Below are 27,647 nucleotides of genomic sequence, written 5' to 3' on the forward strand. Positions count from 1 at the left end.
CAATAGCCAGACAACCAGAGATTGAGAACAACAACCTCCATGAACCCTTTACATCTACTGAATTGGACATGGCTCTCAACAAATGTAAGAATGGCAAAGCAGCTGGCTTGGATGATCTACGGATGGAACAAATCAAGAACTTTGGTCCAAAAGCAAGGCGCTGGCTGCTGGAGCTGATGAACAACTGCACTGCATCCTGTCAGATCCCCAAAATCTGGAGGAAAGCAAGAGTCATCGCCATCTTGAAGCCAGGCAAAGACCGCAATGACCCAAAAAGCTACAGACCAATCTCCCTGTTGTGCCACCTCTACAAAGTTCTGGAGAGACTTATTTTGCATAGAATTATGGAAAATATAGACCCCTGTCTGATCCCACAGCAAGCTGGCTTCAGAAAAGGCAAAAGCTGCACATCGCAAGTGCTGAACCTGACCCAGCACATAGAAGATGGCTTTGAAAGGCAGCAGATCACAGGAGCTGTCTTCATAGACTTGTCAGCAGCCTATGATACTGTGAACCACCGCCTCCTCCTGAGAAAAATGTATAATATCACAAAGGACTACCACCTCACCCGCCTGATAGGAAACCTGCTACAAAACAGGAGCTTTTTTGTTGAGTTCCAGGGCCAGAGAAGCAGATGGCGGAAACAGAAGAACGGCCTGCCTCAGGGGAGCGTGCTTGCTCCATCCATGTTCAACATCTACACAAATGACCAGCCACTGCCAGAAGGGACAGAGAGTTTCATCTATGCTGACGATCGTGCCATTACTGCTCAAGCAGGGAGCTTTGAGATGGTAGAACAGAAGCTCTCCGAAGCTCTAGGTGCTCTTACTGCCTATTACAGGGAAAACCATCTGATCCCTAATCCATCTAAAACACAGACATGCGCCTTTCACCTTAAGAACAGACAAGCATCCCGAGCTCTGAGGATTACCTGGGAAGGAATCCCACTGGAGCATTGCAGCGCACCCAAATACCTGGGAGTCACTTTGGACCGTGCTCTGACCTACAAGAAGCACTGCCTGAACATCAAACAAAAAGTGGGCGCTAGAAACAACATCATACGAAAGCTGACTGGCACAACCTGGGGATCACAACCAGACACAGTGAAGACATCTGCCCTTGCGCTATGCTACTCTGCTGCTGAGTATGCATGCCCAGTGTGGAACACATCTCATCACACTAAAACAGTGGATGTGGCTCTTAATGAGACATGCCGCATTATCACGGGGTGTCTGCGACCCACACCACTGGAGAAATTACACTGCTTAGCCGGTATTGCACCACCTGACATCCGCCGGGAAGTAGCAGCCAATAGTGAAAGGACCAAGGCAGAGACATCTCCAGCTCATCCCCTGTTTGGGTATCAGCCAGCATGTCAACGACTTAAATCAAGACATAGTTTTCTTAGAACTACAGAGACACTCGCTGGAACACCCCAGCAAGCGAGAGTCCAAAAGTGGCAGGCCCAAACCCAGCACCTCAATTCATGGGTGATACCAGATGAGAGACTCCCCCCTGGGCACTCAGAAGACTGGGCGACTTGGAAGGCGCTGAACAGATTGCGCTCTGGCACCACGAGATGCAGAGCCAATCTTAAGAAATGGGGCTACAGGGTGGAATCCTCGGCATGCGAGTGCGGAGAAGAACAAACCACTGACCACCTGCTGCAATGCACCCTGAGCCCTGCCACATGCACGATGGAGGACCTTCTTGCGGCAACCCCAGAGGCACTCCAAGTGGCCAGATACTGGTCAAAGGACATTTAACCAAATACCAAATTTACAAAATCTGTGTGGTTTTTTTTTTCTTTTTTTTTTCTTTTTCATTTTAATCTCTGTGTTTGTTTTGCTCTGTTAGAATTGTAAAACAGTGGTTGCTGATGACACGATAAATAAATCTCTCTCCTTCCCATGGAGCAGAGTATAGCGGGTGAACAGCATCTCTGTCTGTCACACTTTGAGCATTATTAGATTGAGTCTTTTATAGGAATACTAGCTGTCCCCTGCCACGCGTTGCTGTGGCCCAATCTGTGTGTATGTGTTTTGTGTGTGTATATATGTGTATATGTGTGTGTGTATGTGTTTATGCATAAATACACATGTGGTTATGCTGAAGCCCGCAGTGGGTTAAACTGTGAAACTTGGTAACGGAAAGGTTGGAGGTTTGAATCCAGGGAGTGGCATGAACTCCTGCTGTTAGGCCCAGCTTCTGCCAACCTAGGAATTTGAAAACCTGAAAATGTGAGTAGATCAATAGGTACCTCTCTGGCAGGAAGGTAAGGGTGCTCCATGTAGGCCTCATGACTTTGGAGGTATCTATGGATAACGCCGGCTGTTGGGCTTAGAAATGGAGATGAGCACCAACACCCCCCCCCCCAAATCGGACACAACTGGACTTAATGTCAGGGTAACAATGTGGTTATGTGCATGCATTATAGTGGATTTGTTTTTTGGGTTTGTAAGTCTCGTCTGCTGTGTTTTTCAGTGTTTTTATGAGTGATGGTAACTCAATGGCCTGATAGATGTATTGTCCTTTCCTTCCTTCCTTCCTTCCTTCCTTCCTTCCTTCCTTCCTTCCTTCCTTCCATTTCAGTCTTCCCTTTCTGCTTTTCTTCCTTCCTTTTTCTTTCCTTCCTTCCTTTATTTCTTCTGTCTTTCCTTCCCTCCTTCCTTTTTTCCTTGTGTTTCTTTCTCCCCTTCCTTCCTTCCTTCCTTCCTTCCTTCCTTCCTTCCTTCCTTCCTTCCCTCCCTCCCTCCCTCCCTCCCTCCCTCCTTCCTTCTGTTTCTGCCTCCCCCTTCCCAACCGTGATGTTGCTCCCGACTCAGGTTGTGGACCCACAACCGGTATGACAGCGGGGCAGACCCCTGTCTGGAAGCAGCGGCAGTAGGAAACCCCTGCCCCTGGCGCGCCCCTTCTCTCTCCCTCTCTGGGATCTCCCTGGCGGGGCAGGGTGGGGGTTGCAGGGTGCGCGGGCGGGGGGGGGGCACCCCAGTTGCCAAGGCGACGTTGTGGGCCTCCTTCACCGGGACGTCCTGCTTGGCAAGCCCCTTTTTGGCGGCGACGTGTCTGTGGGGAATGGCGCGCCTCTCCCGCAACCAACCTGCGGGGCCGGTGACGTCAGGCGCGGCGGTGGCGGTGGTAGGGGCGAGATTCCCGGGTCTGCCAGCAGAGGAGGAGGCGGCAGAGGCGGAGGGGGAGCCGGGCCCCTTCTCGCCCCCCCCCCTCGCCCTTTCCCTCTTTCCTTCCTTCCCTCTGTCTTTTGTTCCTTCTCTCCTTCCTTCTGTTTCCTTTAACTTTATTTCCTTTTCTCCTTCCTTCCCCCTTTCCCTCCTTCATTCCTTCTCTTTCCCTCCTTCTCTCATTACTTCTCGACTGTCCCTTTCAACTCTATTCTATGGATCTAATGCCGCGCGGTGGTGGTGGTGGTGAGGGGCCATGCGTGTGCGCGTGCCGGGGAGTTTGCACCAGTGCGCATGCTCAGTTGTTTTGCCGTTTTTTGTGGTTGTTGTTGTGTGGTTTTGATTTCTAAGTGGGTTAGTTTGTACCTTGGGGCATGGGAATTTTGGTAGTTTTGTGGAGGGGTTTTAGAGTTTTGCTTCCCCGTTGGATGCCAGTAGGAAATTTGTAGATATAGATTCTACTGATGTAGTCCCAAGTTGTAAATTAATGATAAACGTCTTCCATACTGGATCCATCTCAGTTTTCTGGCCAGATGTTGATCTTCTTGATTGGTGTTGATGTTATGTTGACTTCCTTCTTAACATTGTAAACATTTGTGTTATCACTGTCCCAATTCTTATCAGAGTTTACTTTTCAACTCTTATTAGCAACTTTTAATTACAGTCCGGCAAGCAGGTAGTTAATCATTGTAGGCTTGGGTCTTTTACTGGTGTTTCCAAAATTATAAGCTCCATACATCCTTCAATTCTTCCATTCATTCCCACACATCATATTAAATCCACATTTATAAAATCTGCACATTAATTTTTTTGTGACATCATGGCAACTGAAGTGGTCTCAAACTGCATTAATTCTACAGTGTAGAGGCACCCCATGACTCCCCAAAGCAGCCCCAACAATCCTGACCTGTTCAAAGATCTCATCAAATGTGGGTCTTCGTTCAGGGGCTTCACTCCAGCATTGCTTCATCAACTGGATACACTCCCGAGGGTTATCTTCTGGAGGAACGCTGGGGCGGTACAAAGGCGGGGGCTTCTGCAACTTGCGTACAATTTCTAGATCAGATAGAGATAGTATTCACTACTATTCTGCCAAGTATTCAGTCGCCAATAAGTCCCAAAAATGCATTTCTTTGATCACATCTCAGAAACAGGCCTCCAGAGAGGGATTACTCAATGGCAAAAGTTTTCAAAGTGATAGTTCTGTTATCAGCATAGAACAAAATGAAGGAATCAAAAGATGCCTTTGAAAATGATCTGTTTTAGCATGAGATTTCATGGATATCAGTCAAATTCCAGGATTCAGTGCATCTAAAGAAGTGGCTGATGCCCCTGAAAGCTCATGCGGAAATAAATCATTTCTCACAAATACTATATTTGAGACTAATGGGGAGAAAGTTAAGAAGTTCATGGTATAAGAATTCAAAGGGTTTTGGAAGAATAGATTGTTCGTGGAAAATCGCAAGCATTACTCTTCACGTCTTCCCAAATATTGGTTGCTTTCATCCTAAATACGTGGTTGCGGGGAGGGGACAAATCAGCCAACGGATTGCTGTGGAAACTTTAAAAAAATATTTATATATGTTAGATCTATATGTGATTTTTTAAAAAGACAATTGAAACTGCTGCAATAAAATAATTTTTTTTTGAAAAAAAGGGGTACATGGACACTGTTGAATTAATGAAAACTCTTACAATTGCATATAAAGACAATTCTATTTAGTATTTTGCTTTTGTGTTCTATGTTTGCATCCACGCTTATTAGATTGGTATAGGGGTTAAGTTAGGGCAAAACCGAATTCAAATCAGTACTCATCCTGTAACACAGGCTCCAATGACAGCAACCTTGTGTCCTCCAGATATGTTGGACTATAATTTCCAGAAGAATAAGGAATTCGCTATGGCTTTTAGTCTGAACTTTAAAGGAGCTATCCCAGGCATGGGCAAACTTCAGCTCTCCAAGTGTTTTGGACTTCAACTCCCACAGTTTGACACCACAGTTTGACACCACTTGAACTGTCATGGCTCAATGCTATGGAATTGTGGGATGTGCAGTTCGGTGAGGCACCAACACTCTTTGACAGAGAAGTTTAAAGACCTTATAAAACTACTACTCCCAGGATCCCATAGCATTGAGCCCTGATAGTTCAAGTGGCATCAGGTTGTATTCCTTCTACAGTGTAGATTCACCCCTAAGCCCCAGGCTATTTCATCAGATACAGAGTGAATTGAATAAAAGAGGCAAACAGCCAGGACATAAGTGAACTCTATCAAAATTTCTGCAATGTAAATCACCTGGAGCATCTCGGATGGAGGGCGATTAATAAGTAATTAAAGATGATGATGATGATGATGATGATGATGATGATGATGAATCATAGAATCATAGAATCAAAGAGTTGGAAGAGACATCATGGGCCATCCAGTCCAACCCCCTGCCAAGAAGCAGGAATATTGCATTCAAATCACCCCTGACAAATGGCCATCCAGCCACTGCCTCTGCTCCAATGAAGGAGCCTCCACCACACTCTGCTGAACGGCTCTCACAGTCAGGAAGTTCTTCCTAATGTTCAAATGGAATCTCCTCTCTTGTAGTTTGAAGCCATTGTTCCGCGTCCTAGTCTCCAAGGAAGCAGAAAACAAGCTTGCTCCCTCCTCCCTGTGGCTTCCTCTCACATATTTGTACATGGCTATCATATCTCCTCTCAGCCTTCTCTTCTTCAGGCTAAACATGCCCAGTTCCCTAAGCCGCTCCTCATAGGGCTTGTTCTCTAGACCCTTGATCATTTTAGTCGCCCTCCTCTGGACACATTCCAGCTTGTCAATATCTCTCTTGAATTGTGGTGCCCAGAATTGGACACAATATTCCAGGTGTGGTCTAACCAAAGCAGAATAGAGCATGGGGAGCATTACTTCCCTAGATCTAGGCACTCAGCTCCTATTGATGCAGGCCAAAATCCCATTGGCTTTTTTTGCCGCCACATCACATTGTTGGCTCATGTTTAACTTGTTGTCCACGAGGACTCCAAGATCTTTTTCATACGTACTGCTCTCGAGCCAGGCGTCACCCATTCTGTATCTTTGCATTTCATTTTTTCTGCCAAAGTGGAGTATCTTACATTTGTCACTGTTGAAAATGTCTTCTTCTATGCAACCATTAAAGTTACACTGTAAACCTGCCTTTGAACTTTCCTTTTTTACTTTTTTCTGTAATGGTTCAATTATTTTGCTATTTTCTGCTAATAGAATCAAAGCCTTGGAAGGGATCACATGGGCCATCCAGTCCAGGAGAAGCACAATCAAAGCACCCCATCAGATAGCCATCCAGCTTCTGTCTAAAAGCCTCCAAAGAAAGAGCTCCCACTGTTGAACAGCTTTGTATGGTCAGGAAGTTCTTCCTAATGTTCTCCTTTCCTGTCATTTGAACCCATGGCTCCATTGCATTCAGGGCAGCAGAAAACAAGCCTGCTCCCTCTTTCCTTATAACATTCTTTCAAAGTAGTACAATGTCACTTGCATATCTTAAATTATTGAATTTCCTTCTTCCAGTTTTTGTGCCTTCTTTCTCCAAGCCTAATCCCACTTTAAGGTGAAGCACACAAATGTGCAATAAAAGGAACTTCTGAAAACAAATCTAACCGAGTTCTTTGCTCTTAACAGCATCCTGCAAAGTGCAACAGACACACCTTGGTGTCAGACAAGCGTTAGTAGCCCGCAGAATGTCTCAGCCCTTTTTACTCTCAGTGTGATAAAAACTAAAAAAAAAATACACATGAGTCTGTTGCTTTAAGTAGAAACAAAAATATTCACTGTAGATCAAAAACACAACACAAAATAGAAGAATTGTTCTCACCAATATACAACAAATAATATATCCGAGACACTCTCTGGAACACCCCAGCAAGCAAGAGTCCAAAAGTGGCAGGCTAAAACCCAGAACCTCAATCAATGGCTGATACCAAATGAGAGACTCCTTCATGGGCACACAGAAAACTGGGTGACTTGGAGGGCTCTGAACAGACTGTGCTCTGGCATCACGAGATGCAGAGCCAACCTTAGGAAATGGGGCTACAAAGTGGAATCCACGACAGGCGAGTGTGGAGAAGAGCAAACCACTGACCACCTGCTGCAATGCAACCTGAGCCCTGCCACATACACAATGGAGGACCTTCTTATAGTAACACCAGAGGCACTCCGAGGGGCCAGATACTGCTCAAAGGACATTTAATCAACTACCAAGCTTGCAAACTTTGTATGTTATCTGTTTGTTTATTTGTTTTTGTTAAAAATGTAATACAAGTGTCTGATTGCTGATGACATGATAAATAAATATATCCAATGAGTCTTCTTTACACAACAATATACAAACACATAGCAAAATAATACAGTATCTCTACTTAGTTATCAGTGGAATGTCCATATCTTGCCACAAACAATCAGTTTCTCTGGCACTCCAAACTGTTTCAGTCTTCAGCTTCAGGATGCTGCATAACCGCTCCCAGCAACAACCAAAGGTTTCTTCAGCTCAAAATGAGCCATCAAGCTAAGCCAAAATGCAAAGCTCAAAACTTGCAAGCCTAGTGTCTTGTTATATGCTGAAGCAGATAACGCACCCAATTAACTTGTGGCAGCTGTAACAGAAAAGGTTCTGATCCTCCCTGTTACTTAGAACAAGCCAGTTGTAAACCCCTAGTAGCAACACTAGGCACCCTTGGTCACTTGCCACAAGACTGAAGAAATGATTGCTCACCTTCAGCTGATACTTCAGACATGCAGTATGGAGGGCCTCGAATGAGAACTTCTTGCAAAATGATGGCAAAACTGTAAACATCTCCTTTAAAGGTGCCCTTGGGGTACAACTGCAGGTCTCTAAGTATCTCCGGAGCTGTCCAGAGTAATTCTGCAAAAGAAAAGCCAAAATCTTCAGACTTATATTTACATGACGATTGTAGAAGTCTAGCTCTCTTTTAGTATACAGTTGAAGAAGCAGATGTATCATTCCATAAGTGGGAATCATGCAGCCTGCTCCTGCATCTCCAATAAGCCAGATTAGCAAGGGCTAGGTTTGGCCTTAGGAACTAAAACAGTATCCACACTGTAGAATTATAGCAGTTTGGCATCACATTAACTGCCATGGCTCAATGCTATAGAATTCTGGGGCATGTCATTTTTGTGAGATATTTACAATTCTCTGTCAGGGAGTTTTCATGCCATAACAAACTACAACTCTGAAGATCCCATAGGATGGAGCCGTGGCCATAAGTCTATAAAGTGGAGATTCCCCAAGTCCGGCATACAGAATTCCAAAGCTCCTCAGGTCAGAATACTGTTGTTGTCCTATTTTATTTTGGGGACATTGCCCAACCAACATTGTCAGTTCATGGTCATGTAAGTGGAATCTGGTCCTGGTCCTGTTCAACTTCTTTATTAATGACTTGGATGAAGGCCTAGAAGGCATGATCATCAAGTTTGCAGACGACACCAAATTGGGAGGGAGAGCCAATACTCCAGAGGACAGGAGCAGGATTCAAAACGATCTTGACAGATTAGAGAGATGATTGGCCAAAACTAACAACATGAAGTTCAACAGTGACAAATGCAAGATACTCCACTTTGGCAGAAAAAAACGAAATGCAAAGAAACAGAATGGGGGACGATGCCTGGCTCAAGAGCAGTACATATGAAAAAGATCTTGGAGTCCTTGTGGACAGCAAGTTAAACATAAGCCAACAATGTGATGTGGTGGCAAAACAAACCAATGGGATTTTGGCCTGCATCAATAGGAGCATAGTGTCTAGATCTAGGGAAGTAATGCTACCCCTCTATTCCGCTTTGGTTAGACCACACCTGGAATATTGTATCCAATTCTGGGCACCACAATTCAAGAGAGATATTGACAAGCTGGAATGTGTCCAGAGGAGGGCGACTCAAATGATCAAGGGTCTGGAGAACAAGCCCTATGAGGAGCGGCTTAGGGAACTGGGCATGTTTAGCCTGAAGAAGAGAAGGCTGAGAGGAGAGATGATAGCCATGTATAAATATGTGAGAGGAAGCCACAGGGAGGAGGGAGCAAGCTTGTTATCTGCTTCCCTGGAGACTAGGACACGGAACAATGGCTTCAAACTACAAGAAAGGAGATTCCATCTGAACACGAGGAAGAACTTCCAAACAGTGAGAGCCATTCAACAGCGGAACTCTCTGCCCTGGAATGTGGTGGAGGCTCCTTCTTTGGAAGCTTTTAAACAGAGGCTGGATGGCCATCTGTCAGGGATGATTTGAATGCAATATTCCTGCTTCTTGGCAGGGGGTTGGATTGGATGGCCCATGAGGTCTCTTCCAACTCTTTGATTCTATGATTCTATGATTCTAATCAAAAAAACTTTTTGCTTGCACATTAAATCTTGTAATTAGTCCCAAGTAATAGCAGAACCATTGAATCCATTGGATTTATCTATTTGTTGACTCGCTATTTGTTGACTCATTGGGTCCTTTCTGGGATCAACTAACAGGATTCCAGCCCAGCCTTGTACCTTCTTGGATTGGATTTATCATTGCAATTGTGAAGATATGAATTGTGCTGGCCTTACAGGGCAATAAGCAAGTTAATTGGTAGATATATAGTGTTGTTACTCAACAAAAGGGTGGCATAGCACCATTGAGATATACCTATGTACAGATGTATATGAGATCCAAGCACAATGTCAGATCCCAGATGAAGCATTTCAATTTTAAAGCTGCCAATCTGAGTTCACTTGTTGTTGCAGTTGTTGTTATTGTTGATGATGATGATGTATGCATCATTGCAATTGCTAAGATATGAATTGTGCTGGCACTACAGGGCAATAAGCAGGTCCATTGGCAGATATGCAGCATTGTTATTCAACAAAAAGGTGGCATAGCACCATTGAGATACAACTATGTACAGATGTATATGCTGCGCCCATACCTTGGGAAGTCTGACTTGGCCACGGTAGTCCACGCTCTGGTTACATCCCGTATAGACTACTGCAATGCTCTCTACATGGGATTGCCTTTGAAGACTGCTCGGAAGCTTCAAATGGTCCAACGCTCGGCAGCCAGGTTACTAACAGGAGCGGCACTCAGGGAGCATACTACTCCTCTGTTGCGCCAGCTCCAGTGGCTGCCAGTTTGCTACCGGGCACAATTCAAAGTGCTGGCGTTAGCCCGAAACGGTTCTGGCCCTACTTACCTGTCCGAATGCATCTTCTCCTATGAACCAACTAGGACATTAAGATCATCTGGGGAGGCCCTGTTCTCAGTCCCGCTTGCATCACAGGCGCGCCTGGCGGGAACGAGAGACAGGGCCTCCTCAGTGGTGGCCCCTCGACTGTGGAACACCCTTCCTATAGATATCAGATCGGCCCCATCCCTATTGGCGTTTCGGAGGAAAGTGAAGACCTGGCTGTTCGAACAAGCATTCGATTAAGCAGTGTAATGAATATAGGAAAACGGATTAATGCATGATGAGATTAGATTCTGATTTTACTGATGAGACGCTAATGATTGTTATATTGATGTTTAATTGTTGATGATGCGATTGTTTTAACTGTCCCATAATCGTTTTATGATGTTTTGCATTGAATTTTGCTGTTGTTAACTGCTTTGAGTCGCCTGAGGGCTGAGAAAAGCAGTATATAAATGAAGTAAATAAATAATAATAAAAAATCCAAACACAATGTCGGATCCCAGATGAAGCATTTCAATTTTAAAACTGCCAATCTGAGTTCACTTGTTGTTGTTGTTGTTGTTGATCCAAGTACACCTTCTTACCTTCTGCTGGAGGCTGAATGTGTAGAGTGTTTTGTGCAGCCAACAGCCCAGTGTAACCATAGTCAGTGACTTTCAGTACGAATCGTCCATCCACCACACAATTACGGGACTTGAGACGCCCGTGGCAAAGGTCTTGGTGGTGCAAATACTTCATGCCCTAGAAAACATAACATAACATTTGTGCCATCGCGCTTGGGGGCTATTATTCTTAATGAAGGAGGGATGGACGTGGCATCTTTCCCCCAAGGGATTGCTTCTTGCCCTCCTATAGGAAACTGGAACTCTCAAAAACCCAAAATGCTGTAACTAACTCAAAATAAGTTTTATTGATCACAAAGAGTTATTTCTTTAAAGCAATGAGCTGGAAACTTCAGAGGGATGAAGGAAAATATACGTTACAGTCTCAATTAGTCCTGGGTCCAAGGTGTTGGAAGCTGAGAAGCCTCACCAAGTTTCCTCTTTCCTCAATGGCTGTGAATGCCGGAGCAAACCACGACCCCGGTTCAGATGGCCTATGCTTTGAAGACTCAGGATCTTCCTTTGGTGCCAAAAGAACCGGTTTGAAGGCGCTTGAGACTTCCAACGTTGTTCAGGTTGGTCTGAACATGAAGCACAAGTCTCAAGGGTAAAAAACCTCAGAACTGGTGCTAAGAGGTATTTTGGACAGCCCCAGAAGCTATGAACCTAAAACCAGGTTCAGAAGATACCAAGATAGCAATGTGTATATATAGAAGTGGAATATGAAGCCAATAGTTCATTCTTCCCCAACCTGATGCCTTCCAGACTTATTGGACTGCAACTCCTATAATCATCTATGATGCCTTCCAGCTGTTGGACTACAACTCATCTACAACTCCTACAATCATCTATGAAAAAAATTAGGAGGTCCCCAATCCCTATCTCTTTAGAGTGTGGGACTGAGAGTTCTTCGCCATTTGTCTGTGTCTTTTTGCAGGTCCATTTTACCAACTTCTGGTCACCAACTCATGAACTACGCTGAAGTCCAAACAGGAGAATTATCATCAACACACTACATAAGTACAATGCAACTCCTGTATCTTTGGGACTGGTATCCATGGTGTCATTTATCCACATCTGACTAAATATGTCCTCCAGTGTAACTCTATAGTATTCTTGAACCAGAAGTTCTTCCTTTCGCATAACCACACAGCATCTGGAAAAATATCCCTGTGGATATGGGGATTATATTGCACTCTTAAGTCTTGGAATCTCAGAACATAATGAACAAGGGAGACTGATGCATGGTGAGTCTCTCCTTCCTTGGCTAGTTTTATATCCTTCCCAGCCTCCAAATCTCCAATCAGAGAATTTAGTGGCCTTTTTAAAACAACCTTATCTTGGTAGTCTTTACTCTGCTAAATAACGTCTAGTGACCATGGGTTCTGGGCTGCCTTCCATTGGATTGCATCAGCCATCGTATTGCATCAGCCAGTGATCCTTTAAGGCTATACAGCTAACTCTTCTATCCACAAGCTTTCCTGGATTCATTATAAATCAGTTTCTTATTTATGCTTCTCTTTTAAGCTTATCATTTTGTTTTTCTTAGGTGTGCTTCATGTCCAGAATTAGCATATATGCACACTCTTACTATTACATATAGAGACAATTCCATGTTGTACTTTGCTTCATGTTCTATGCTTTGCAACCATGCTTATTATATTGGTTTAGGGGGTTACAGTTGGACAAAATAGAACTCAAATCAGCATTCATCCTGTAACACAGGCTCCAATGACAGCAACTTTGTGTCCTCCAGATATGTTGGGCTATAATTTCCAGAACAATAAGGAATTCATCCATGGTTTTTAGTCTGAATTTTAAAGGATCTATCCCAGGCATGAACAAACTTCAGCCCTCGAGCTGTTTTGGACTTCAACTCCCACAATTCCTAACAGCCTACTGGCTATATGAGCTATCCATATAGGTCTATCACCTTAGCTAACTCCTCCAAAGTTTGAATGAAAGTCTAAAGTAGACACACTGACTTAGAAGCCCTTCTCAACTGATTCCAACCTTGGTGTAAGAAGAGACCTTACTTTGATCAAGTCCATCAGAAGAGATGATTTGAACATCCAATCCAGCTTTAAATCCGTATTTCGTAGTAAATCCTCCAGGCTTCCTCTGGAGCAATACTCCATCACAAGAGCAGAGAGGGCTCCGTCAGATAAAAGACCAAAAAATGGGTTTATGTTTTCATGGCGTACATCTTTCATCTGAGAAGAGAAAAACGAAATCACCAGAGAATGAAGATCTTCCCTTGTGTAGTATTTTTTGGATTATTTTCTCCCCTCCTTTCTACCAGTGAAAAGGAATCTGGATGGCCAGTAATATCATGAAAAAAGAGCTTGGAACTCATTGCTCATGATATTGTCAAAATACCCTACAATGCTTTGAAACTGGTTAGAAAGCACTATTAGAAAGTAATATGAAAACAGTTCCTAATTATTGCTTGTTACTCTACGAGGTGGTGCAGTGGGTTAAACCACTGAGCTACTGAACTTGTTTACCGAAAAGTCACAGGTTCGAATCTGGGGAGCAGCATAAGCTCCCACTGTTAGCCCCAGCTTCTGCCAACCTAGCAGTTCTAAAATGTGAGTAGACCAATAGGTAGGGAAGGAACAGTGCTCCATGCAGTCATGCTGGCCACATGACCTAGAAGGTGTCTATGGACAATGCCGGCTCTTTGGCTTAGAATTGGAGATTAGCACCACCCCCTAGAGTTAGACACGACTGGACTTAATATCAGGGGAAAACCTTTACCTACTCTTTAATGCTGCCCGTAGTTGTTATGTCACTCTTGGAACATGATTGCACCAAAAGTAACTGCTAGTTACAACTAATCTTAAAACTTGTTCCAAATTTTAATCCAGAATTTAACTATTTCAATATCACAACAAACAAAAATATTAAAATGAACCATTTGAAAGGCCAGTCTGACGTTTTAAGCTTCTTCAAACAGTTCCAGGTTGAAAATTTGTTTTGAATGGTAACATTGTCTCAATTGTTCAGTAAATTGCTAATTGTTGATTGATAAATTGTTTTAATTATCCAATGGCTTTCCATTGTTTCCAGACTGCCTAAACAAACCTTCATTGTTCCAACTCTAAATTGTTCCTAATGGCTTTAAAACTGATTTAATCTCTCTGCTACTTTGAGATCTTGTGATATAGAAAGGAAGGAAGGAAGAAAAGAAGGAAGGAAGGAAGGAAGGAAGGAAGGAAGGAAGGAAGGAAGGAAGGAAGGAAAAGGGAGGAAAGTAGGAAGGGAAGGAAAGTCTATTGATGCCCTTTCTTGAGGCAACAATAATTTCAGATTGGTCTAAACATGGGTGCATCTACACCAGGCATGGACAAACTTGGGCCCTCCAGGTGTTTTGGACTTCAACTCCCACAATTCCTAACAGCCTAACAGCAGTAACAGCAGTACTCTGCCTACCGGCTGTTAGGAATTGTGGGAGTTGAAGTCCAAAACACCTGGAGGGCCCAAGTTTGCCCATGCCTGAGCTACACTGTAAAATCAACGCATCTCCAAATTCTTTTAAAAGAAGAATAGCAGAGACCCTTTGGAGATTTTTCAATAAAGGCTGGATGGACCTCTATCGGGAGGGTTTTGATTGTGTCTTCCTGCATGGCAGAATGGAGTTGGACTGGGTGGACCTCTGGAGTCTATTCCACCTCTTCCACAATTCAATGACTGACACCACAAAAGATATATCTGCAAACATATATGTTGACGGTCATGGCTGATCCCTACCTTGCTCAGCAAGCAGGCAGTACTCTGTCTCAAATCAGTGATTACTCCAGACTCCAGCTTCTTCAACCATACCCAGTCTCCCTGCCAGAAAAGCACAGGCAACTGAGAAACAACATCAGCAAAGATGCATCTACATTGTAGATTTGCAGCACTGGCTCAATGCTATGGAATCCTGGGATTTGTAGAATGGTCCCTGACTGGCTATAATGATCCCTGTTTTGGGTAGAATGATCCCTCATTGGCTAGAATGATCCCTCATTGGCTAAAATGTTTGTGTAGAATGATATCTGATTGGCTAATCCATAGTTGGTTAGAATGATCTTTGTTTGGGTAGAATGCCGACCTGAGTCGCTTTCGGGCTGATATGGGCGGGATAGAAATAATGTAAATAAATAAATAGATAAATGCTCCCTGATTGAGTTGAATGATGTCTGACTGGCTAGTCTATTTACCCTCAGCAGACTGAAAGCCAAAACAAAGGTTACAACACCATCTGTTATAGAACTCCAGTATGCTGAAGACGTCGTTCATGCACATTCAGAAGAAGACTTACAAGCCACTCTAAACACCTTCGCAAAAGCATACGAGAAGCTTGGCTTGTCACTGAACCTCGAGAAAACCAAAGTGCTCTTCCACCAGTCACCAGCCAATCCATCTCCAGTGCCAGAAATACAGCTTAATGGTGTAACATTAGAATATGTTGACCATTTCCACTCCCTTGGCAGCCACCTCTCCACAAAAGTCAACATCGACACTGAAATACAACATCACCTGAGCTCTGCGAATGAAGCACAGTGTTTTTGAGGACATCTGTAGGGATACTAAGGTGCTTGTTTATAAAGCTATTGTCCTCCCAACCCTGCTATACGCCTGTGAAACGTAATCTACAGATGTCACATGCAATTCCTAGAATGATTCCATCAGTGCTGCCTCTGGAAAATTCTGCAAATTTCATGAGAAGACAGGCAGACAAATGTCAGTGTGCTGGAAGAAACAAAGACCACCAGCATTGAAGCGATGGTCCTCCGCCATCAGCTCTGCTGGACCGGCTACGTTATCCGAATGCCCAACCACCATCTCCCAAAGCGGTTGCTCTACTCCAGACTCAAGAATGGAAAACGCATTGTTGGAGGATAGGAAAAGAGATTTAAAAATGGGCTCAAAGCCAACCTTAAAAATTCTGGGAATCCCTGGCCCTTGAGCGCTCCAGCTGGAGGTCAGCTGTGACCAGCAGTGCTGCAGAATTTGAAGAAGCACGAATGGAGGGCGAAAGAGAGAAGTGTGCCAAGTGGAAGGCACGTCTAGCCAACCCTGACCAGACCCATCTCCCACCTTGAAACCAATGCCCTCATTGCAGGAGAAGATGCAGGTCAAGAATAGGGCTCCACAGTCTCCTACGGACCCACCACCAGTACAATGAACCTGGAAGACAATCTTACTCGATCAACAAGGGATCACCTAAGGAAAGGTTAGGACTGGCTAGTATAACATTATGTAACAAAATTTGAAAAATGTTCCTGGTTTGAAAGTGTTATTTCCTGTTTAATTGTGCAGTACTTACTATGAGAGTAGTTGTTCTACTCCAGAAACTCAATTTTTGTGGCTGCCACAAACTAGGTTGAATTGGTTGAGACTCTGCGTGATATTCATTGAAAAGCTATAGCAAAACGTACTGCAGGATGTCCCACAAAAACAATGATTTGGAAGTTTAATAAACTTTTCCCATGTTTTTATGATAGAATCCACTAGGAAATGACATTTATATCCCAGGAACAAACATTGTGTTGCATAGTGCACTCTCTGATTGGCTAGAATGGTCCCTGATTGGTTAGGATAGGCTGCATGCTTAATATAGCAATGTCAAATAGGCTTTATATTTTTCGTATTGATATTAATGCATGGAGAAATACTGCCTAGCCAAACAGATTTAATCAGGTGCCTGCTAACCTCGTATACTGCCACATTGGAGGTTTCAAACGTCACGACTGTGCTTTTCACCGACAAGGAATGGGTTGCAGATCTCAAACTTCGGCCTTCTGAGATGCTTTTGCACTCACTGAGGTTGTCCAGTGTCAGCCTCTGTGGAATCAAATTTATTTTATTTATTATTTATTTACAGTATTTATATTCCGCCCTTCTCACCCTGCAGGGGACTCAGGGCAGATTACAATGCACCTATACATGGCAAACATTCAATGCCATTTAGACATACAACATGTGCTGGCATGGCTGTGCCAGGGGTTTGAATTCCCTTTTTTCTTTCTTTGCTTGTTTGCATGAATTCCTGTAGGCTATGCATTTTGCAATTTGGTAGCTTCCTACAGGGTGCAATCATAGGGCCAGCAACCTGTCAATCATCGTTGCAGCCTTTAGATCCGCCCCTTTCCCCAGGTTTTGGAGGGAAAAGGAAGACTTTAAGCAGTTTACAGTTGGAAGCCCACATGTCAGACAGGATATGTGGGGTTTCTCTTTCCGACCTGGAAAAGGCTTTAGTTCTCACAGCAATCCGCTGGGGAAATATAACTACAGCCAGCCTCCGCTGGAAAAGGGGAATACAGCCAGCTTTGCTGGATAGTAAAGGACTTCCTTCAACTTGGAAATCTACAAAGACTGCCTGGTAAGGTCTACTCGGGTCACCCATAACACAGATTGGAACCAGGAGTAGGGCCCATGCCAGTAAAGTAAAGAGATTGCCCAGGGAGGGGTCAGAGGATTTCCCTTAAAGAAAGAAAGAAACAGTTTGTTAAGCAGTTGCCTGTCCCTCGTTGGCAGATTTAAGAAGTTACCAATTTCCAAAGTTATAGAGTGTTTAATCCATGTTTGAAGATTTTATCCCTATTAGAACTTTGTTGGACTTATCAAGAGACTCAACATAAGTTTGTGTGGGGAAATCTGAAAGGCCTCTCAGCTGAGGCACCCCAGCGTCCCTAGCATGTCCTGCTAACAGACATCCTCACACGGCCAAAAGCGTGACAGCACACAACATATTAAGACAGACACAGAGGCAATAAAACATTCCAGCTTTCCGGCCTCATGAAGGTTCGATTTCAGCCACAGGGAGAGCTGTCACTTCACCGTCCACTTGTGACACCGAGTGTTTTGATGGAATACTAACTCATTTTTCTGCACGCTGCTGGAAGGTTTTATGGTGTCGTAAATTAGTTAAATTTGCCTCCCTGCATAAAGTGGTACCTAACTTTCGTACTTGACACATGCAACTGTCTTTCGGGCTGCATAGGTCAACAGTAAGCTAGACTATTAATGGCCAGGAGCTTACTCTGACCCAAGCTGATTTCGAACTCATGACTTCTCGGTCAGTAGTGATTTAATGTAGCTAGCTACTAACTAGCTGTGCCAAATATAGCAGCTGCTTAGCTGGCGAAGATGTCCTGCTCACCAAGGCTGGACATATCAACTACTATATCTCTCTGTTGAGAAAGTTTGGTTTAAAACATGCCCTGGGGCAGAATGATCCCTGATTGGCTAGAAGCAGTTAGCCGTTCGATATAATAGTGATTGAATGATAGAATCATAGAATCAAAGAGTGGAAGAGACCTCATGGGCCATCCAATCCAACCCCCTGCCAAGAAGCAGGAATATTGCATTCAAATCACCCCTGACAGATGGCCATCCAGCCTCTGTTTAAAAGCTTCCAAAGAAGGAGCCTCCACCACACTCTGGGGCAGAGAGTTCCACTGCTGAACGGCTCTCACAGTCAGGAAGTTCTTCCTCATGTTCAGATGGAATCTCCTCTCTTGTAGTTTGAAGCCATTGTTCCACGTCCTAGTCTCCATGGAAGCAGTAAACAAGTTTGCTCCCTCCTCCCTGTGGCTTCCTCTCACATATTTATACATGGCTATCACGTCTCCTCTCAGCCTTCTCTTCTTCAGGCTAAACATGCCCAGCTCCTTAAGCCACTCCTCATAGGGCTTGTTCTCCAGACCCTTGATCATTTGAGTCGCCCTCCTCTGGACACATTCCAGCTTGTCAACATCTCTCTTGAATTGTGGTGCCCAGAATTGGACACAATATTCCAGGTGTGGTCTAACCAAAGCAGAATAGAGGGGTAGCATGACTTCCCTAGAGCTAGACACTATGCTCCTATTGATGCAGGCCAAAATCCCATTGCTGGGGCAAAAGGTAGCCATTGCCTGACCCATGTGTCCGGATCACTTACCATTCTGCTCAGTCTGGTGTGGACAAAAGTGAGGTCATCCAGAGACAACAGCAACTTCTTAGAGCCTTGGAGAACCTGGTGATAGAGGGCACCATGCCTGGAAATAAACACATTAAAAACCTGCATGGATTATAGAAAGCTGTTTTGGGGAGGGAAATTTAGTCACAGTTGTTCATACACTATTAGCCTCCTAGTTAGATTAGGAACGGGAGCCCCTGGTAGTGCAGTGGGTTAAACCGCTAAGCTGCTGAACTTGCTGACTGAACAGTTGGTAGTTCAGATCTGGGGAGTGGGGTGAGCTCCTGCTGTTAGCTCCAGCTTCTGCCAACCTAGTAGTTCAAAAATGTGCAAATGTGAGTAGATCAATAGGTACCACTCCGGCAGGAAGGTAACAATGCTCCATGCAGTCATGCTGGCCACATGGCCTTGGAGGTGTCTATGGACAATGCCGGCTCTTCAGCTTAGAAATTGATATGACATGACTGGACTTAATGTCAGGGAAAACCTTTTATCTTTACTGTCAGGTTTTACAATGTATTGTAATGTAATATAGCTGAGTCATGCACTGCTAAAGGGCTTCTATTGGAAATGCTGACTCATGCATTAACTGTATATAGAACTTCATTTGGGGAATGTGTTCTGGCCTAGTCCAGGTGATTGTGAATGATGTATTCCTGGGTCTGAGTTGGGGGCATTTATTTTGTCATTTGGGAGTTGTAGTTGCTGGGATTTATAGTTCGCCTACAACCAAAGAGCATTCTGAACACCATCAATGATGGAATTGAACCAAACTTAGCACACAGAACTGGGAGGGTCTGGTGGACATTGACCTTGAGTTTTTGGAGTTATCGTCCACCTACATCCAGAGAGCACTGTGTACTCAAACAATGATGGATCTGGACCAAACGGCACAAATACTCAATATGCCCAAATGTGAACACTGGAGGAGTTTGGGGAAAATAGACCTTCATATTTCAGAGTTGTAGTTGCTTTGATTTATAGTTCACAATGAAATAACATTCTGAACCCCATAGAATCATAGAATCATAGAATCCAAGAGTTGGAAGAGACTTCATGAGCCATCCAGTCCAACCCCCTGCCAAGAAGCAGGAATATTGCATTCAAATCACCCCTGACAAATGGCCATCCAGCCTCTGCTTAAAAGCTTCCAAAGAAGGAGCCTCCACCACACTCCGGGGCAGAGAGTTCCACTGCTGAACGGCTCTCACAGTCAGGAAGTTCTTCCTAATGTTCAGATAGAATCTCCTCTCTTGTAGTTTGAAGCCATTGTTCCGCGTCCTAGTCTCCAAGGAAGCAGAAAACAAGCTTGCTCCCTCCTCCCTGTGGCTTCCTCTCACATATTTATACATGGCTATCATATCTCCTCTCAGCCTTCTCTTCTTCAGGCTAAACATGCCCAGTTCCCTAAGCCGCTCCTCATAGGGCTTGTTCTCCAGACCCTTGATCATTTTAGTCGCCCTTCTCTGGACACATTCCAGCTTGTCAATCTCTCTCTTGAATTGTGGTGCCCAGAATTGGACACAATATTCCAGATATGGTCTAACCAAAGCGGAATAGAGGGGTAGCATTACTTCCTTAGATCTAGACACTATGCTCCTATTGATGCAGGCCAAAATCCCATTGGCTTTTTTTGCCGCCACATCACATTGTTGGCTCATGTTTAACTTGTTGTCCACGAGGACTCCAATATCTTTTTCACACGTACTGCTCTCGAGCCAGGCGTCACCCATTCTGTATCTTTGCATTTCATTTTTTCTGCCAAAGTGGAGTATCTTACATTTGTCCCTGTTGAACTTCATTTTGTTAGTTTTGGGCCATCAACAATAGAATTGGGCTGAACTTCCCACACATAACCCCCTGACCAACAAAAAATACTATGTTTTCTGATGCTCTTTGGCGACCCCCTGACACTCCCTTGTGACCCCCACAGGGGTCCCAACCCCTGCTCTATTCCCTTGATGATGGAACTGGCCTTATTTCTCAGCATAGCAGACTCTCAAAAATGCTGTTCCAGATCTTATCCCACCTCCTCCAACTATCCAGGGGCAATGCTTTTGGAAAAAAAGAGTTTGCAAAACGCACTGTTGTTGCAGCTGTTCTTGCTTGGCCCCAAAAAGATGTGTCCTTCTCCAAAGCCAGGGTGGTCCCGCTCAGATGGGATCAGAAAGCATATTTTGATTCCAGAATCAATACAATGCAGATTAGACAAGAATTCCAGAACTGCCTTCTGATTCATGGGATGTTGATTTCCCCTTTGTATCTCTTTCTAGGTTCTAGGGGACAAGCGAAAGGAAATATTGCAAACAGTGGTCATATCATTATCTAAGCCAGGGGTCCTCATACTAAGGCCTGGGGGCCGGATACAGCCCTCCAAGGTGATTTACCTGGCCCTCACTCAGGGTCAATGTGCTGCCACTCGCTGGGCCTGTAATAATTGATTTTTTTTAAACAGGATGTGCTCTTTGTGCCCAGCGGGGAGCCAGGGTGCCACGGGTGAGAGGCCTTCAAGGATTTTCCCATACACAGTCTTTAAAAGGCTTGAAATGTTTAACAAAGTTCTTTATTATTGCTTAGGTCTTCAATAAAACAACAAACACTTCTTAGATTTTCAACAGATTAAACAAATGCTTTACGCCCTGGTGTGGTTTGGCTGGGGATGGACCATGGATTATGGGACCTGCAGTACCTTTGCTCAATTCCTGAGACCACTGCAACCCACATCCAATTACCGATAAAGACCAAACTTGGCACACTTTGTCTCCATGACGCACTCTACATCCTGGTGCAGTTTGGAGGAGGATGCACCATGGACGATGGGACTTGCAATACCTGCACTCCCTTCCTAAGACCATTACAACTGCCAACAATGATGGATCAGGCCCACAATTAACACAGAGAGCCCACATGACCCACTCTACATCCTGGTGCGGTTTGGAAGAATTTGATAATGGATGATGGGACTTGCAGTCTCTTCCCTCACTTCCGGAGACCACTGAGACCCTCGCCAATGACTGATCAAGACCAAACTTGGCACACAGAGTCCCTATGACCCACTCTACATCCTGGTGCGGTTTGGAAGAATTTGATAATGGATGATGGAACTTGCAGTCACTTCACTCACTTCCTGAGATCACAGAGACCCTCGCCAATGACTGATAAAGACCAAACTTGGCACACAGAGCCCCCATGACCCACTCTATATCCTGCTGCTGTTTGGAGGAGGGTGGACCATGGATGATGGGACTTCAAGTACCTTCACTCACTTCCTGAAAACAATGCAGCCGTTATCCAATGACCAATGACTAAAGACTAAACTTGGCATAGAGAACAGCCATTACCCACTTTCTCTGATAACCCAGGAAGAGCCGGGTCCCCAAGCTAGTAAGTTTATATTTGTTAAAATTGCTCTTCATTTTAATTATTGTATTTGTATTTGTTTTTTTAAAAAATTGCACTACAAATAAGATCTGTGCAGTGTGCATAGGAATCCATTAATGTTTTTTTCAAATTATAATCTGGCCCTCCAACAGTTTGAGGTACTGTGACCTGGTCCTCTGTTTAAAAAGTTTGAGGATCCCTGCTCTAAGCCGTAGTGGCTGGTGGGATTCATAGCAATACAGCAGTAAAGCAGCTCTAGTCCAAAGTTTAAAAGAATTGTCCAAAAGAGATTCAAGATCTTGGATAAGTATAAGGTTAAAGAGCAAATAAACTCACTCTTCCACTCATAAAAACAGAGTTAGAAAAGACACCCAGGAGTCATCCAATCCAACCCCTTTCTGTTGTGCAGGAACACACCATCCAAACAGGTTGGCTGTCGGTCATCTTGAGGCCCAAATATGTTATTGGACTGCAGTGTCCATCCTCCCTCACCACTGTCTAGGGCAGTGTTTATCAATCTTTCTAATGCCGCAACCCCATAATACAGTTCCTCATGTTGTGGTGACCCCCAACCATAAAATTGTTTTCGTTGCTTCTACAGAACTGTAGTTTTGCTACTGTTATGAACTGTCATGTAAATATCTGATATGCAGGATGTATTTTAATTGACTGGACAAAATTTGGTACAAATACCCGATATGCAAAAATTTGAATACTGGTGAGGTTGAGGGAAGATTGATTTTGTCATTTGGGAGTTGTAGTTGCTGGGATTTATAGTTCACCTACAATCAAAGAGCATTTTGAACTCCATCAGTGATGGAACTGAACCAAACTTGGCACACAGAATCCCAAGACCAACAGAAAATACTGGAAGGGTTTGATGGACATTGACCTTGAGCTTTGGAGTTGTAGTTCACCTACATCCAAAAACCACTGTGGACTCAAGCAATGAACTCCATCAATAATGGAACGGAACCAAACTTGGCACACAGAACTCCCAAGACCAACAGAAAATACTGGAAGGGTTTGATGGGCATTGACCTTGAATTTTGGAGTTGTAGTTCACCTACATCCAGAAACCACTGCGGACTCAAACAATGAACTCCATCAACAAAGCAATTGAACCAAACCTGGCATACAGAACTCCCAAGACCAACAGAAAATACTGGTGGGCATTGGCCTTGAGTTTTGGAGTTGTCGTCGTCTATATCCAGAGAACACTGTGTACTCAAACAATGACAAATCTGGACTAAACTTGGCACAAATCCTCAATATGCCCAAATGTGAACACTGGTGGGGTTTGGGGAAAATAGACCTTGACATTTGGGAGTTGTAGTTGCTGGGATTTATAGTTCACCTACAATCAAAAAGCATTCAGAACCACACCAGTAATAGAATTGGGACAAACTTCCCACACAGAACCCCCATGCCTTGAAGGGACTCACTGGCATGAGCCTTCCTCCAGCCTCACACGCTCTCCCTCGCCTGCACTCACACAACACTGCCATGTGCCTGCTCTCCCCTCCCCATTTGGAGTCTCAAAAACAGCCCTCCACTTGGTTGAGGGGCCAGCCAATTACAGCGGAGGAGGGCTTTTGGTGGAAGGATTCACCATCTATTTCCAAAAAGGAAAAGAAGGACAAGTGGAGAGATCTTCAGCCTTCTCGGCCAATGGGGTTCCAAAGACTATCGGAAATATATGTTTTTTGGTGGTCTATGGTGATCCTCTGAAACCCCCTCGCAACCCCCCCTGGGGTCCCGACCCCCAGGTTGAGAAATGCTGTCGAAAGGATAACAGGAGAGCCAATCCATTTCCAGCCCACAATTTCTCTGTACGAAAGGTAAACACTCACAGCAATAATTATAGCTCGATGCCCTTTGGGTCTGTGTTCACCTTAGTGTTAATAATTCTGCATTATTCTGATTATTTAAGCCATTAAGTGAGAAATTGGTATCTATCCTCTTGTTGCAGCCAGAATCGTCAAAGGGTTTTGAACACCTGGACTGTAATAATTGCTCTGAAGCCTTGCACTCAATTTATTTCCTGAAGTTAGTAGTCATTAATTGATCAGACCTCCCAGCAACTTTGGCTTTGCTCGTAAACCTTGCTTGTTAAGCTCAGGAGAAACAGGAGGCCAAATCTGGATAGAATTTTTGAGACTGGGGCTGGAAAGAGCCCTTGTTGTTGTTGTTGTTCGAGTAGGATAATCCTCCAGGGTGGGTCCGTAAGTGACTATGGAGCCCTATTCTTGATCTGCATCATCTCCCGCAGTGAGGGCATTGGTTTCCAGGTGGAAGGCGGTCCTGGTTGGGGTTGGCTTGATGCGCCTTCCTCTTGGCATGTTTCTTTCTTTCGCCCTCCATTCATGCCTCTTCAAATTCTACAGCACTGCTGGTCACAGCTGACCTCCAGCTGGAGCGCTCACAGGCCAGGGTTTCCCAGTTCTCAGTGTCGTTGGCTTGTTTTTATTTTCCCTTGGAAGATCCATGGCACAGTTATGCAAGATTGATGAGTAGCCATTATGGATACAGTACAGGAGATTCCATCTGAACATGAGGAAGAACTTCCTGACTGTGAGAGCCGTTCAGCAGTGGAACTCTCTGCCCCAGAGGGTGGTGGAGGCTCCTTCTTTGGAAGCTTTTAAACAGAGGCTGGATGGCCATCTGTCGGGGGTTATTTGAATGCAATGTTCCTGCTTCTTGGCAGGGGGTTGGACTGGATGGCCCATGAGGTCTCTTCCAACTCTTAGATTCTATTCTATGCCTGTGTGTGAATTGTATTAATGTGTGGAGGTCAGTGCACAACTGGTCAACACACAGTCTTCACAGAGTGAGGTTCCACGGGGTGTGTGGTTTAACAAGACGGCCGTGGCTTCTCAATCTGTTGCAGCCTTCTTCCGCCTTCACAGCCATTGTAACATGTACCGTGTTATCCTCCGCCTGCTCTGCCGTTGAGGTCTTTGGGCCTTTGGACTGTGCTTAGTCTGGAACCTCCCCTGCGGCCACTCCTGGGAGTGCATGACTCCAGACGTTGTGCCCGCAGGTTCATCAGAACATGCAAGCCTCCTCACCACGACAAGGTGACAATCCATCGAGGGGAGACTTCCTTTGCTGTCAACTTATACAAAATCATCAACAGGATCCATGGCACAGTTACGCAAGATTGATGAGTAGCCACCAGGGATACAGTACAGGAAACAGATATCTCATACTATACAATACACACAATATTGACAAAAGAATTGGGTATGAAAAAAATTAACAGCACGATGGATGCCTCGAATGTTAAAAGCGAACAAGGGTGATGCTTTGCAGACAACATTTAGGAACTCTGACGGCGCAAGTGGCGCTACTTGTATGTAGAACTTTAAAGTGCAAAGGTTTAAATTGTATAATATAGAATCATAGAATCAAAGAGTTGGAAGAGACCTCCTGGGCCATCCAGTCCAACCCCCTGCCAAGAAGCAGGAATATTGCATTCAAACCACCCCTGACAAATGGCCATCCAGCCTCTGCTTAAAAGCTTCCAAAGAAGGAGCCTCCACCACACTCCGGGGCAGAGAGTTCCACTGCTGAACGGCTCTCACAGTCAGGAAGTTCTTCCTAATGTTCAGATGGAATCTCCTCTCTTGTAGTTTGAAGCCATTGTTCCGCGTCCTAGTCTCCAGGGAAGCAGAAAACAAGCTTGCTCCCTCCTCTCTGTGGCTTCCTCTCACATATTTATACATGGCTATCATATCTCCTCTCAGCCTTCTCTTCTTCAGGCTAAACATGCCCAGTTCCCTAAGCCGCTCCTCATAGGGCTTGTTCTCCAGACCCTTGATCATTTTAGTCGCCCTCCTCTGGACACATTCCAGCTTGTCAATGTCTCTCTTGAATTGTGGTGCCCAGAATTGGACACAATATTCCAGATGTGGTCTAACCAAAGCAGAATAGAGGGGTAGCATTACTTCCTTAGATCTAGACACTATGCTCCTATTGATGCAGGCCAAAATCCCATTGGCTTGCATCAAACTTGCTTAGTTTGTAAATGTATAGTTGGATTGATTGGTTATTTATAGCTGTCAATCAATGTTGTTTGCACCAGTTATATTGCTTCCTCAGCTCATTTGCTTGGCTTCACCTCTTCCTGGAGGAGGGCAGAGTTTTTCCTTTTCCATTCTACCATCAAACTTTCTATCAGATGGATGTGAGAAAGAGACTTGGCTCTAAAGCCCTTAATTAAGTTTCCTCTCGTCACCAGTTCTAAGGTTTTTAACCTTGGGACTCATACGTCATGCCCAGATCACCCTGGACAACGTTGAGGAGACCCAAGCGCCTTCAAATTGGTCCTGTGGCCATTTGGATTGGGGCTGTGAATGTTCAGGCATTTGCAGCCATTGAGAAAGAGGGAACCTTGAAAAGTTTCTCAGCTGCGAAATCTCCTTGGACCCAAGACAACCAGAGACTGTAATGTATATTTCCTTTACCCCCTTTGAAACTTACAGCTTATTGCCTTAAAGAGATAACTCTTTGTGAACAATAAAACCTATTTTGAGTTATCTACAGCGTTTTGGTCCTTGAGAGTTCCAGTTCTCTAAAGGAAGGCAAGAAGCAATCTCCTGGGGGAAAGATGTCACGTCTATGTCTCTTTCACTAAGAGTTATAGTCCCCAGGCATGACGGCATAAGAACCTTTCAGATGGACAAACATAAGGTTTGGAAGCCAAGTCCTATGAGGAGCAGCTTAGGGAGCTGGCTGTATTTAGCTTAGAGAAAAGAACCTTCTCTGGAGGTTATAAGCAGAAGCTAACAAATTGAAACTGAATCCAGACAAGACAGAGGTCCTACTGGTCAGTCGTAAGGCCGAACAGGGTATAGGGTTACAGCCTGTACTGGATGGGGTTACACTCCCCCTAAAGACGCAGGTTCGCAGCTTGGGAGTGATCCTGGACTCATCGCTTAGCTTGGAGCCCCAGGTCTCAGCACTGGCCAGAAGAGCTTTTGCACAATTAAAACTTGTGCACCAGTTGCGTCCGTACCTCGGGAAGTCTAATCTGGCCACAGTGGTCCACGCTCTTGTTACATCCCATATAGACTACTGCAACGCACTCTACATGGGGTTGCCCTTGAAGACTGTTTGGAAACTTCAACTGGTCCAGCGAGTGGCAGCCAGATTGCTTACCAGAGCAACATACAGGGAACACACCACCCCCTTGCTGCGTCAGCTCCACTGGCTGCCGATTCAGTTCCGAGCACAATTCAAGGTGCTGGTTTTGACCTACAAAACCCTGTACGGTTCCGGCCCAGCGTATCTGTCCGAACGTATCTCCCTCTATGTCCCATCCCGGA

At 44.6% G+C, this 27,647-nt stretch overlaps 1 protein-coding gene across 1 annotated transcript in view; it reads right to left on the reverse strand.

Moving 5' to 3' along the window:
- Positions 1-27,647, reverse strand: part of LOC132770285 (retinal guanylyl cyclase 2-like) — a 69,366-nt gene that overhangs the window by 29,042 nt on the left and 12,677 nt on the right. The window contains exons 6-12 of the mRNA XM_067466467.1: positions 18,919-19,015; positions 16,689-16,820; positions 14,742-14,822; positions 13,025-13,201; positions 10,971-11,127; positions 7,930-8,079; positions 4,087-4,235 (exon numbers count right to left, since the gene is read on the reverse strand). Coding sequence (XP_067322568.1) covers positions 4,087-4,235; positions 7,930-8,079; positions 10,971-11,127; positions 13,025-13,201; positions 14,742-14,822; positions 16,689-16,820; positions 18,919-19,015 — 943 coding nt within the window. The remainder of the gene's footprint in view (positions 1-4,086; positions 4,236-7,929; positions 8,080-10,970; positions 11,128-13,024; positions 13,202-14,741; positions 14,823-16,688; positions 16,821-18,918; positions 19,016-27,647) is intronic.

Source organism: Anolis sagrei, chromosome 3, assembly GCF_037176765.1.
Source record: "Anolis sagrei isolate rAnoSag1 chromosome 3, rAnoSag1.mat, whole genome shotgun sequence".
Classification (NCBI taxonomy): domain Eukaryota; kingdom Metazoa; phylum Chordata; class Lepidosauria; order Squamata; family Dactyloidae; genus Anolis; species Anolis sagrei.